This window comes from Oncorhynchus mykiss, chromosome 11 (assembly GCF_013265735.2).
Source record: "Oncorhynchus mykiss isolate Arlee chromosome 11, USDA_OmykA_1.1, whole genome shotgun sequence".
Taxonomy (NCBI): domain Eukaryota; kingdom Metazoa; phylum Chordata; class Actinopteri; order Salmoniformes; family Salmonidae; genus Oncorhynchus; species Oncorhynchus mykiss.
The window spans coordinates 46892136-46905674 of NC_048575.1; the positions used below are offsets into that span (position 1 = coordinate 46892136).

Consider the following 13539-nt stretch of genomic DNA (forward strand, 5'->3'; position numbering starts at 1 on the left):
ATTGAGATCCGGGCTCTTCGCTGGCCATCGCAGAACACTGACATTCGTGTCTTGCAGGAAATCACGCACAGAACAAGCAGTATGGCTGGTGGCATTGTCATGCTGGAGGGTCAGGATGAGGGAGGAGGATGTCTTCCCTGTAACACACAGCGTTGAGATTGCCTGCAATGACAACAAGCTCAGTCCGATGATGCTGTGACACACCGCCCCAGACCATGACGGACCCTCCACCTCCAAATCGATCCCGCTCCAGAGTACAGGCCTCAGTGTACTGCTCATCCCTTTGACGATAAAGGGACTGCACCAGATTTGCCAGTTCTTGCTGTGGGATATTACCCCACTCTTCCACCAAGGCACCTGCAAGTTCCCGGACACCTCCAAATCGATCCCGCTCCAGAGTACAGGCCTCTGTGTAACGCTCATCCCTTTGACGATAAATAAAAATCCGACCATCACCCCGGGTGAGACAAAACCACAACTCGTCAGTGTAGAGCACTTTTTGCCAGTCCTGTCTGGTCCAGCGACGGTGGGTTTGTGCCCTTAGGCAACGTTGTTGCCGGTGATGTCTGGTGAGGACCTACAAGCCCCCAGTCCAGCCCCTCTCAGCCTATTGAGGACAGTCTGAGCACTGATGGAGGGATTGTGCATTCCTGGTGTAACTCTGGCAATTGTTGTTGCCATCCTGTACCTGTCCCGCAGGTGTGATGTTCGGATGTACCGATCTTGTGCAGGTGTTGTCGCACGTGGTCTGCCACTGCGAGAATGATCAGCTGTCCGTCCTGTCTCCCTGTAGCGCTGTCTTAGGCGTCTCACGTACTGTGAGAACATTGCAATTTATTGCCTGGCCACATCTGCAGTCCTCATGCCTCCTTGCAGCATGCCTAAGGCACGTTCACGCAGATGAGCAGGGACCCTGGGCATCTTTTTTTGGTGTTTTTCAGAGTCAGTAGAAAGGCCTCTTTAGTGTCCTAAGTTTTCATAGCTGTGACCTTAATTGCCTACCGTCTGTAAGCTGTTAGTGTCTTAACGACCGTTCCACAGGTGCATGTTCATTAATTGTTTATGGTTCATTGAACAAGCACGGGAAACAGCGTTTAAACACTTTACAATGAAAATCTTTGAAGTTATTTGGATTTTTAAGAATTATCTTTGAAAGACAGGGTCCTGAAAAAGGGATGTTTATTGTTTTTGCTGAGTTTATATATTGAATTGGGCCTTTAATACTTTACCCCATAGAAACACATTGAAAAGACATTCATGAAATACAAAACAGACAGTCAAAAAATAAATCATAAGGAATAAGGTTTTTAAGTGTCTTTCCTATATCTAGGATATATAAGAAAGCTAAGGAAATATTTTAGTTTTTTTAGTTGACATATTTATCCCCTTGTTGGCACAAATCTACCTCCATACTTCCAATCATTTTTTACACTGGTTACCTTCAGACGAAGAACCTTGCCACTTGAGGGAGTCAGAGCAAAATTGAGAACACCATCGTGTTTGTTAGAGTCTCATTTTTCCATAGAGTGGTCAAACTCTTCGGACGCAACGGATGTTGTTTTCTTGAGAAGACCGATTTTCTGGATGTCTCATGGTCTGACTATTGACGCACTGGTGCATCAATAGACACTTAAGGACACTATTACAGCACACCGAGTGAGTCCACGCAATTTATGTGACTTGTTACGCAAACGTTTACTCTTGAATCTATTTAAGCTTGCCATAACAAAGGGGTTGAATACTTATTGACTCAAGACATTTCAGCTTTTCATTTGTAATACATTTTTAATTCAGGCTGTAAACGCAACTAAGTGTGGAAAAAGTTGAGGGGTGTGAACGCTTTCTGAAGGCGCTGTAGGTAAAAAAAATGTGAAAGTGATTCCGATCTTTAGCTCTTGGGGGGGGGGGGGGGGGGGGGGATCAAGGAGAGCCTCTGCCCTTTTAAAAATATTATTTGACGATGTTCTTCTTTTAGTGTCTGTGTGTCCTTTGTTGTGTTTTGATTGGTGTTACATGTATTGGCTGGTGTAATGAAATGTCCCCTTTAGGGGATTATTAAGGTGCTATTTTACACAACAAAAGGCAAGTTAGTACTGTTAATGTTTCCCCTAATGGGGAAACTTGGTGAGATAATGTTCAGAGAATGCTTTATGGGCAAGTTGTTGAAAGGTTTCTTTCTCTAAATACATGTTTGCCAATGAGTAATGTGGAGCAAGTGTGAAAATCGCAGCCAAGTCTTTGAAAGGCTTTGTCTCCTACGTGGGTTTACAAGTTGATAAACTTTCCAAGCAGTATCCTCAAATTGCAGTGTAATGATAAACCCTACTCTGAATCTGAACTTTTATAAACTGTAAAAAAAAAACGTATATTGAATTTTGGATGATAAGTGTGTTAGACGTGTTGAGTCACATTTATTGATGGATGACTGTTGCAGGAAACACCCAGACTCCACATTGAAGTGATAGAAATTCCCATGTAATTACAGGAAATGTAACCATCAAACACCAAATACAGTATCCACTAACAACTATACTGTTTAAACAGCTCATTACATGTCAGACTGGTCAGAGGCCTGTATTAATTTTTTTACCTGCAGCCAAGACAATGCCCAACACCAGCCTGATCCTAGTCCTGTGCTCCTCCAGATATCGGTGGATCCCTTCCATTCTCTTTTCCAAGAACCTGGAGGGATATCAAGCAGTACATACACTGTCACTTAGGGCTGACTTAGTGTAATTTTGAGGAATTGCTTGAAAATAAGTTACAATTGACAAAACCATAGAGACCTTTTCTTTAGCTCCTCTGATGGCCGATGAGCAACTTCTACATAAATGCAGATAGAGTCCTGTGACAGACAGACAGACAGACAGACTATAATACCCAGAACTTTGTATGTCAGGTGCAAAAGGTATATTGTTAATGATGTGCAAATAGTGGGGTTATTGTAGCTGGTAAATGACATTATGGGCCTGTGAACTCCAAATTTTAGAGGTGCAGCGCTTGCGCTTGGCAACCTTGTTGGCAATTCAAGTCTTGTAAACAGACTTGGATATAGGGAAGTATAGTCTGTCTGAATGTTCACTCTCACTGTGTATGTGCAACAGGTAAAACAAATATTATGCAATCACATGTGTGATTTGTTTGCACATTGTGAGTTTAATCTCGTGTTGAGTTTATTATTAATCTGTTCAAGAAAAACTTGTTTTTCATCGATTTCTCGTAATGATTTCCAGTAACTTTGGATGGGGAGAGCACATCACCTTCTGTCCCCATTCAGAACCCACATATTTTAGGCAGAAGTTGTTCTCCCTTAGTCTGTTTCTGCTCTCTTGTCAATTGTTGTTCACCAATTGTTGTTCTGCAAGAGGTAGCAGGTAGCCTAGTGGTTAGAGCGTTGGACTAGTAACTGAAAGGTTGCAAGATTGAATCCCAGAGCTGACAAGGTAAAAAGCTGTCGTTCTGCCCCTGAACAAGGCAGTTAACCCACTGTTCCTAGGCCGTCATTGAAAATAAGAATTTTTTCTTAAGTGACTTGCCTAGTAAAATAAAAGAGAGCAAAACAGACTGGCACCCAGGCTATTTCTTCTATTGTTTGAGAACAAACCCACACTCCTCTCTATCAGAGTTTATCTCTTTGAAATGTAATTGATTTCAGACAGTGAATGGAGTGTCACAGGAAGTGAAAGAGTAAACAATTGAACATGAGTGCATGAAAAACCTCATTTTAATCATCCACACACTCATCCAAGGATTGCACACACATAGCACCAGAGTAGTACATTATATTGAATGAGAGAAAGGGTCAGCAAGTGAGTAGCATTTAAGTCTACAGTGAGTGGATATCGAGAATTGTGATTGTGCATTCATCTGTGTCTGTTTGTGTACCTGCACATCTACCTGTGGATGTATGTTTCTAGTGTGTTTGTCGAGTATGAGGATGTGTGTACCCTTACCTGAGAGTGGAAGGCCTGGTTGTCCAGCCCATTTCTCTGGCTATTCTCTGATAAACCATTCAACTCCATAGTAAACACCGACTGACTGCAGGTAGGCAGGAATCTCTCTTATAGGAGACCTGCGCCCGCCTATTAGAATTCTTTACTGCAAACAGGGGTGCTTGTGTGTATGTGTGTGCGCGCGTGTGTTTCAAGTTCAGTTAGCTTTAGTTTAACTACCAGATGTATTTATTTTTACTTTCAGGATTTTATATAAAATAAATACAATAATAAAACATATATATATTTTTTTAATATTTTTTTTAACTAGAATGACGAAGCTGTAAAACATTATCCAAAATATAATAAATACTGTTTGTGTTCAATATGAGGGTTTCAGCATGAAAGATTCTACCAGCTCTCACAGTCTCACGTTAGAATTAGAAGTTGTTCCAAATGTCACATTTTGAAGTGTCTAAAGTTGAGTTTAGGCATTAACTCCACATTTTTATGGTTATGGTTAAGATCAGGCATTAACTCCAAATTCTTAAGGTTAGACATTAACTCTAATTGGTTAAGGTAAGGGTGAAGGTTTGGGATACAATATCAAAAACAACTTTCTACAGCTGGATTTGAACTTACAACCTTTGGAATCAGAGGCAGAAGTGTATGTCTATTAGAGGTCGACCGATTATGATTTTCCAACGCCGATACCGATACCGATTATTGGAGGACCATAAAAGCTGATACCGATTAATCGGACAATTTTTTTATTTATTTATTTGTAATAATGACAATGACAACAATACTGAAGGAACACTTATTTTAACTTAATATAATACATCAATAAAATCAATTTAGCCTCAAGTAAATAATGAAACATGTTCAATTTGGTTTAAATAATGCAAAAACAAAGTGTTGGAGAAGAAAGTAAAAGTGTAATATGTGCTATGTAAGAAAGCTAACGTTTCAGTTCCTTGCTCAGAACATGAGAACATATGAAAGCTGGTGGCTTCTTTTAACATGAGTCTTCAATATTCCCAGGTAAGAAGTTTTAGGTTGTAGTTATTATAGGAATTATAGGCCTATTTCCCTCTATACCATTTGTATTTCATTAACCCTTGACAATTGGATGTTCTTATAGGCACTTTAGAATTGCCAGTGTAACAGTATAGCTTCCGTCCCTCTCCTCGCTCCTCCCTGGGCTCGAACCAGCAACACAACGACAACAGCCACCATCGAAGCAGCGTTACCCATGCAGAGCACGGGGAACAACTACTAGAAGGCTCAGAGCTAGTGACGTTTGAAACGCTATTAGTGCGCGCTAACTAGCTAGCCATTTCACTTCGTTTACACCAGCCTCATCTCGGGAGTTGATAGGCTTGAAGTCATAAACAGCGCAATGCTTGGCGCACAACGAAGAGCTGCTAGCAAAACGCACGAAAGTGCTGTTTGAATGAATGTTTACACGCCTGCTTCTGCCTACCACCGCTCAGTCATTTCATTAATAAGGCCATTTTTTTCTTGAACTAAAACTCATGGACAATATGGACACAGATACACATTGAGAATTTTTTTTTTATATGCATCATTTTTGTAAAAGTTATTCAAGTTTAAATGAGCAAAAATACCATATAGATTGCCAATTAATTACCATAATTACAGATAATGTATTGTAACTTGGATAAACTACAGGTAGTTTTGCAACCCTAGTTCCATTGTTTTAAGAGGGCCTTTCCTTCTATAGTCAAGGGGTCTGAATCCTTTCCGAATGCACCGACTTTTTACACATTTTGTTACAACATTATTCTAAAATGTATTAAATAAGAAAAGTCCTCAGCAATCTACACACAATACCCCATAATGACAAAGCAAAAACAGGTTTACAAATTTGACGAAATTAATTAAAAATAGAAAGCAGAAATACCTTATTTACGTAAGTATTCAGACCTTTTGCTATGAGACTCAAAATTTAGCTCAGGTGCATCCTGTTTCCATTGATCATCCATGAGAAGTTTCTTTAATTGAATTGACCATAGGTAGAATCCAATCAAGTTGATTGGACATGATTTGGAAAGGCACACAACTGTCAATAAAAAAGTCCCGTAGTTGACAGTGCATGTCAGAGCAAAAACCAAGCCATGAGGTTGAAGGAATTGTCTGTAGAGCTTCGAGACAGAATTGTGTCGAGGCACAGTTCCAGGGAAGGGTACCAAAAAAATTGAAAGTCCCCAAGAGCACAGTGCCCTCCATCACTCTTAAATGGAAGAAGTTTGACACCACCAAGACTCTTCCTAGAGCTGAATCTGATCGAACATCTCTGGAGAGACCTGAAAATAGCTGTGCAACAACTCTACCCATCCAATCTGACAGAGCTTGAGAGGATCTGCAGAGAAGAATGAGAGAAACTCCCCAAATACAGGTGTGCCAAGCATGTTGCTTCATACCCAAGAAGACTCGAGACTGTAGTCACTGCCAAAGGTGCTTCATCAAAGTACTGAGTAAGGGGTCTGAATACTTATGTAAATGTGACATTTCAGTTTTTTTAAATGTATAAATTTGGAAAAATGCCCAAATTCAAAATGGATTAAATATATTTTTTCTCACCCATAATGACAAAGAGGAAATATGTTTCGAATATTTTGCAAATTTATTTCTATGTTTTGTAGTTAAAAAAAATGAGAAGGCAAGTGTTTCCAATGACACCATCGGTGTGTATCATGTGATTTTAACCAAATTGGTTGATGATGTCAATGGAAACATCCATCTCCATCCTTCTCCTTTTGTAGATGTTGAGGTGGTGCTGGAGTTGGAAATGTCTCTAAGTAGCCTTTATACCAAGTTTTGTCATGTGCACAAGTACAGTGAAATGCCTTACTTGCAAGCTCTTTCCCAACAATGCAGTAATCAATATCAGTAGTATTATAAAATACAGTAAAGTAGGACAAAAACACACAAGAAATAGAAATAAGAAGAACACAAGAGTGTATGTAAGCTACTGTATATACAGTGTCAGTTCCAGGGTCATAGTCAATACCATATTTACAATGTGCAGGGACACTTGAGTGGTAGGCATAGATACAGTGCATTCGGAAAGTAAGACCCCTTGACCTCCTACACATCCCGCGACGCCACAGCCCCACTCCAAAACTGATCAAAATACAAAAAATACCCCATAATGACAAAGCAAACACCACTCTTTGGAAATATTTGTAAATGTATTAAAAATAGATCTGAAATGTAACATTTACATAAGTACCCAGACAACCTCACTCAGCACTCTGCCGAAGCACCCTGGCCGCGACCACAACCTCGAGTATGTCCCCAGCTTCTATCCCCAAGCAATAAGACTGCTACATAGCTAACAAAACGTTAACACTGACTATTGTATTTACCCTTATATATATTTTTTTTTCACTGACACTATGCACACTCACACACACTCAAACTCCAACACACACACACAACACACACTCACATACAATCATTGTATACGCTGCTGCTACTCTGTTCATCATAAATCCTGATGCCTAGACACCTGCATTGCTTGTTGTTTGGGGTTTTAGGCTGGGTTTCTGTATAGCACTTTGTGACATCTGCTGATGTAAAAAGGGCTTTATAAATACATTTGATTGACATACAGTGGGCGAAGGTTCACCTTCCAACAGGTCAATAACCCTAAGCACACAGCCAAGACACCTTAGGAGTGACACCGGGACAGGTCTCTAAATGTCTTTGAGTGGCCCAGCCAGACCTCGGACTTGAACCCAATAGAACAACTCTGGAGAGTCCAGAAAATAGCTGTGCAGCAAAGCTCCCCATCCAACCTGACAGAGATTGAGAGAGGACAAACTCCTCAAATGCAGGTGTGTCAAGGTTGTATTATAATGTATTTATATTCTTGGCCATGTAGTGTAGTTCACACACAAAAAATCCCCTTGCTGTCTCAGATATTCTAATATCTAATATGCGATTGGTCCATCAGTTCATTATAAAGCCATTATGGTCCCTGACGCCAGCATCTAATCGTAATGTGCATCTAGATTAGTCATAGTTTTACTATTGAAAATGTTTCTGACATATCTTTCCGACCTGGTAAAGGGAATGTAACGAAAGAGTCTATTGATGGAGGAGATTTCTATCACTGAATTTCTACTGTACCTTCGGGGGGGTTTCGGACACTTTGACTTTTTCCTCATCGATCTACATGCGGTGCCCCATAATGATAAAGCAAAAACAGGTTTAAAAAAAACCCACTGTTGTATTGCATTTGCATGGGTGTTCTGACCCTTTACTCAGTGCTTTGTTGAGGCACCTTTGGCAGCGATTACAGCCTCGAGTCTTCTTGGGTATGACGCTCTCAACTGGTTGTCTGTTGAGCAGCTCACAAAAGAACGACAGTGGTCGGGTAGGTAGGAAAGACGTTTCAATTTAAGATATCTAACAGTAAATGCTAAGTCAACAATGGGTATGCAAACCAGATATTTTAAAACGTTTTGTCTGAAGTCTTGGTTAAATCTTTGCGATGCGCAATTTAGTCAGGCGCTGTTTGAATGACATTTTGAAAATGCTTTCCCAAAAAACCTTCCCGATTAGGCTACAGTAAATGTTGACTGCAAAGTAGACCTACCTGGCAGAATGATATCATTATTATGTATTGTAGCCTAGGCTACAGAAACACCACTAGCCAAAAACAATTGTCTCTTGCTAGGTGTGCAATTTAATTAAAGGGCAGCTACAGTCTGTGATTTCTCTCTGAGGTGCACTGTCTGTCAACAAGTGGTGCTGGCAGGCTTAAATAATAAATTAATGTCAAGTCAATTGCACTAAATTGTTGTTCTTTTTGTTTTTACTGTCACAGTTTACCATGAGGTGTAAAAAATGACCAACCAAAATCTGTAAGTAGTACTTAAGTAGTTTTCTGACCAGATATTATTATGAATGTTTTCTACAATACAAACCTTAAACCTACAAACCACAGCATACAAACAAACATCAACGATATCACACCAGCCCAGACCCAACCGCTCACACCCTCATCTCCAGCGCCCGCATCAGCGTTAGGCAGAGATGGGTAATAAGCTAACACAAGAGATCCACATAGCACGTTGGGGCGATAAAACAACGGAAGCCCATTCATTTTCAATGAAGGAAGTGAAGTGGGTGATGCAAGCATGGGCGAGGGACGTAAACAGGGCGGGACCCAAGTTGGAATAAACTGAACTTTATTATAATACTCTGCGACATCGCATCTTGATTGACCAATCGAAGCTCCCTATAGTTTCCAACCCCTGCTGGATTGGCTGTTGATACCTAGCACTACCTATCTTGCTTGATATCTTGCTAGCACAACATGAGGGCGAAGATGGGGTGGCTATCCGATATGGTGGCTTTCCCGCAGTCAAATGACCAAATCGTCCTCTAGTGGCCTCATGGGTGGAACGTTTTTAATATTTTTAAAATCAATCAACATTATAGATTAAAAAACAGCCCAAAATCTGGTGTGTCTATGTCAAAGGGTTCAGTTATATTTCAGTCTTCAGTGATTTATATAAAGTGTAATATTAGGATGCAAACTCAAAATGTAATACATTTCAACTCTACATTGGACATGGTGAAGGTTTCTTTTTCTTCAGCCCATAACCATGTGTATGAGGTGTATACTTTTGTTTCAAAGTATATTTGTTTAAGACTAACAAGAAACACTGTGTGACCCTGATTTAGCCCACTGCAATAAAAGGTTGTCATGTTTTTGAGGAACTAGTACATTTCTAGTTACTCTAAGTGGGCTGTACTTGTACTCTTAATCAAGTAATTTCACAAGGAAGGAACTGACTTTTTACTGGGTTCATTTTACCAAATCACTTCAGTGACATAGATGTATATTATTATATATTATGTCACAGGGCTTGACATACAGGGCTGCCCACTGACCCAGGGAGATTTAGGAATCCCTCCAGGCCAGTCAATCATCCACATCAGTGACCCAGTTGGACGGTAATGCTGTTTTAAATCTAGACTTCATAATTGATGAAAAAACAGATGGCTTCCCGAAGCTGTTAGTTCGTTATGCCGATTATTTAGGCTATCACACACACGCAGCACAGCTTGAGGGGAATTGGCTATCATCTGGCAGGCAGCAAGAGAGCGCAACTCTTAACTGCTTGTCCGTTGAACAGCTCACAAAAGAACGACAGTGGTCGGGAAGGTAGGAAAGACTTTTCAATTTATGATATCTAACAGTAAATGCTAAGTCAAAAAAATGGGTATGCAAACCAGGTATTTAAAAAGGTTGGTCTGAAGTCTTGGTTAAATCTTTGCGATGAATAATTCAGTTGTTCATGCTCTGTTTGAAGGACATTTCCCCCCCCAAATTCTGATTTGATGATGATTCGTATCAATCATGTCAGCATTTATTTTACAAACTCTGCCAGGTTATGTCTGTAGGCTCTGTAGGCTACGTCACTGTACATTGTAGCTTTGGCTACAGAAACACTACTAGTAGAGGGAGACAAGATGGCATCGCTGTGAGAGGGAATGTTTTCTCGCTTGTCCAAGCAACTTTGAGGGTTAGGTGTTTAACAGTCTAATATTGGCTATCAATGTGGCGAGAAACTAACAATAACTTGTTTTAACTACATAGGTCAAGTTTGGAGTTAGTTTTGGTCAAGTTGAATGGGAAGAACTTGGTCGAAGATGGAATATCCAAGTCTCACTGTCACGTCTACTCCCGCTCCTCCCCTCCGGTGTTCTACGTCGCAGGTATACTAACCACAGGTCCTGGGAACAATCATTACACGCACCTGCACATCAGTCACACCTGGACTCCATTACCTCACTGATTACCCCCCTATATCTGATACTCCCTTAGATTATTTCCCCAGTCAGTATTGTTTTTGTGTTTCATGTCCATGAGCTACTCGTGTTTGTTATATTGTTCGATGTTCCGTTTATTATTAAACTCAACACCTGCACTTGCTTTCCGACTCCCAGTGTATACGTTACAGAATACTGACTCCAACAATGGACGCAGCAGGAAAACAGAATATCTCCCAGACGGTCGACGAACAAGGACACCTTGTACATCAACACCATGACCAGCTGGCACAACTGGAGACGGCTATGGAGGAGGATCTTCGCAGTGTGCAACGTCTCAAACATGCCCGGGAGGCGTTGTCATCAACTAGCGGAGGATGCAGCCAAGAGGCCCATGATCACTCTGGATGAACTGCAGAGATCTACAGCTGAGGTGGGAGACTCTGTCCATAGGACAACAATTAGTCGTATATTGCACAAATCTGGCCTTTATGGAAGAGTGGCAAGAAGAAAGCCATTTCTTAAAGATATCCATAAAAAGTGTTGTTTAAAGTTTGCCACAAGCCACCTGGGAGACACACCAAACATGTGGAAGAAGGTGCTCTGGTCAGATGAAACCAAAATTGAACTTTTTGGCAACAATGCAAAATGTTATGTTTGGCGTAAAAGCAACACAGCTGAACACACCATCCCCACTGTCAAACATGGTGGTGGCAGCTTCATGGTTTGGGCCTGCTTTTCTTCAGCAGGGACAGGGAAGATGGTTAAAATTGATGGGAAGATGGATGGAGCCAAATACAGGACCATTCTGGAAGAAAACCTGATGGAGTCTGCAAAAGACCTGAGACTGGGACGGAGATTTGTCTTCCAACAAGACAATGATCCAAAACATAAAGCAAAATCTACAATGGAATGGTTCAAAAATAAACATATCCAGGTGTTAGAATGGCCAAGTCAAAGTCCAGACCTGAATCCAATCGAGAATCTGTGGAAAGAACTGAAAACTGCTGTTCACAAATGCTCTCCATCCAACCTCACTGAGCTCGAGCTGTTTTGCAAGGAGGAATGGGAAAAAATGTCAGTCTCTCGATGTGCAAAACTGATAGAGACATACCCCAAGCGACTTACAGCTGTAATCGCAGCAAAAGGTGGCGCTACAAAGTATTAACTTAAGGGGGCTGAATAATTTTGCACACCCAATTTTTCAGTTTTTGATTTGTTAAAAAAGTTTTAAATATCCAATAAATGTCGTTCCACTTCATGATTGTGTCCCACATGTTGTTGATTCTTCACAAAAAAATAAAGTTTTATATCTTCATGTTTGAAGCCTGAAATGTGGCAAAAGGTCGCAAAGTTCAAGGGGGCCGAATACTTTCGCAAGGCACTGTATATAATGACTCACTAAGATTTCACCTTCCTTATAGCTGTGAAATACAGTGCCTTCGGAAAGTATTCGGACCTTTTTTGACATTTTGTTACGCCTTAATAGAAAATGGATACAATAAAATCCTCAGCAATCTACACACTATACCCAATAGTGACAAAGCAAAACGTTTTTTTTTACACTTTAGCAAATTAATAAAAAATTTAAAACAGAAATAACTTATTTACCTAAGTATTCAGACCCTTTGGTATGTGACTCGAAATTGAGCTTGAGTTTCCATTGCTCAAAATGAGATTCCATTGATCATCCTTCAGATGTATCTACAATTTGATTGGAGTTCACCTGTGGTAAATTCAATGGATTGGACATGATTTAGAAAGGACACACCTGTCTATATAAGGTCCCACAGTTGACAGTGCAAAAACCAAGGCTTGAGGTTGAAGGAATTGTCCGTAGAGCTCCGAGACAGGATTGTCTCTGGGATCTGGGGATGTGTAACCAAATATTTCTGCAGCATTGAAGGTCCCCAAGAACACACTGGACTCCATCATTTTTAAATGGAAGAAGTTTGGAACCACCAAGACTCTTCCTAGAGATGGCAGCCTGGCCATACTGAGCAATTGGGGAAGAAGGGCCTTGGTCAGGGAGGTGACCAGGAACCCGATGGTCACTCCACCAATAAGGACTTTATGGTAAAGTGACCAGACGGAAGCCACTCCTCAGTAAAATTAACATGGCAGCCCGCTTGGAGTTTGCCAAAAAGGCACCTAAAGGACTCTCAGACCATGAATAACACGATTCTCTGGTCTGAAGAAACCAAGATTCTTTGATGAAACAAACTCTTTGGCCTGAATGTCAAGCGTCACGTCTGGAGGAAACCTGGCACCATCCCTACGGTGAAGCATGGTGGTGGCGGCATCATGCTGAGGGAATGTTTTTCAACGGCAGGGACTGGGAGACTAGTCAGGATCGAGGGAATGATGAACAGAGCAAAGTACAGAGAGATCCATGGTGAAAACCTGCTCCAGAGCGCTCAGAACCTCAGGCTGGGGAGAAGGTTTACCTTCCAACAAGACAACAACCCTAAGCACACAGCCAAGGCAATGCAGGAGTAGCTTCAGGACAAGTCTCTGAATGTCCTTGAGTGGCCCAGAGCCAGAGCCCGGACTTGAACCCGATCTAACATCTCTGGAGAGACCTGAAAATAGTTTTGCAACAACGCTCCCTATCCAACCTGACAGAGCTTGAGAGGATCTGCAGAGAAGAATTAGAGAAGCTCACCAAATACAGGGGTGCTAAGCTTGTAGTGTCATACCCAAGAAGATATGAGTCTGTGACTGCTGCAAAAGGTGCTTCAGAAGTAAACAGTCTGAATACTTATGTAAAAGTGATATTTCTAAAAACCTG

The 13539-nt window shown here is 41.0% G+C and overlaps 1 protein-coding gene across 2 annotated transcripts in view; it reads right to left on the reverse strand.

Moving 5' to 3' along the window:
• LOC110535775 (solute carrier family 28 member 3) overlaps positions 1–4097 on the reverse strand; it is a 30437-nt gene extending 26340 nt beyond the window's left edge. The window contains exons 1-3 of one of the 2 annotated variants that reach the window (XM_036935574.1): positions 3954–4097; positions 2787–2845; positions 2591–2682 (exon numbers count right to left, since the gene is read on the reverse strand). In XM_036935574.1, the coding sequence (XP_036791469.1) occupies positions 2591–2682; positions 2787–2845; positions 3954–4022 (220 nt within the window). In that variant the 5' untranslated portion in view covers positions 4023–4097. The remainder of the gene's footprint in view (positions 1–2590; positions 2683–2786; positions 2846–3953) is intronic. The other variant, XM_036935575.1, reaches the window with a different exon arrangement.
• Between the last annotated feature and the right edge of the window lie 9442 nt (positions 4098–13539).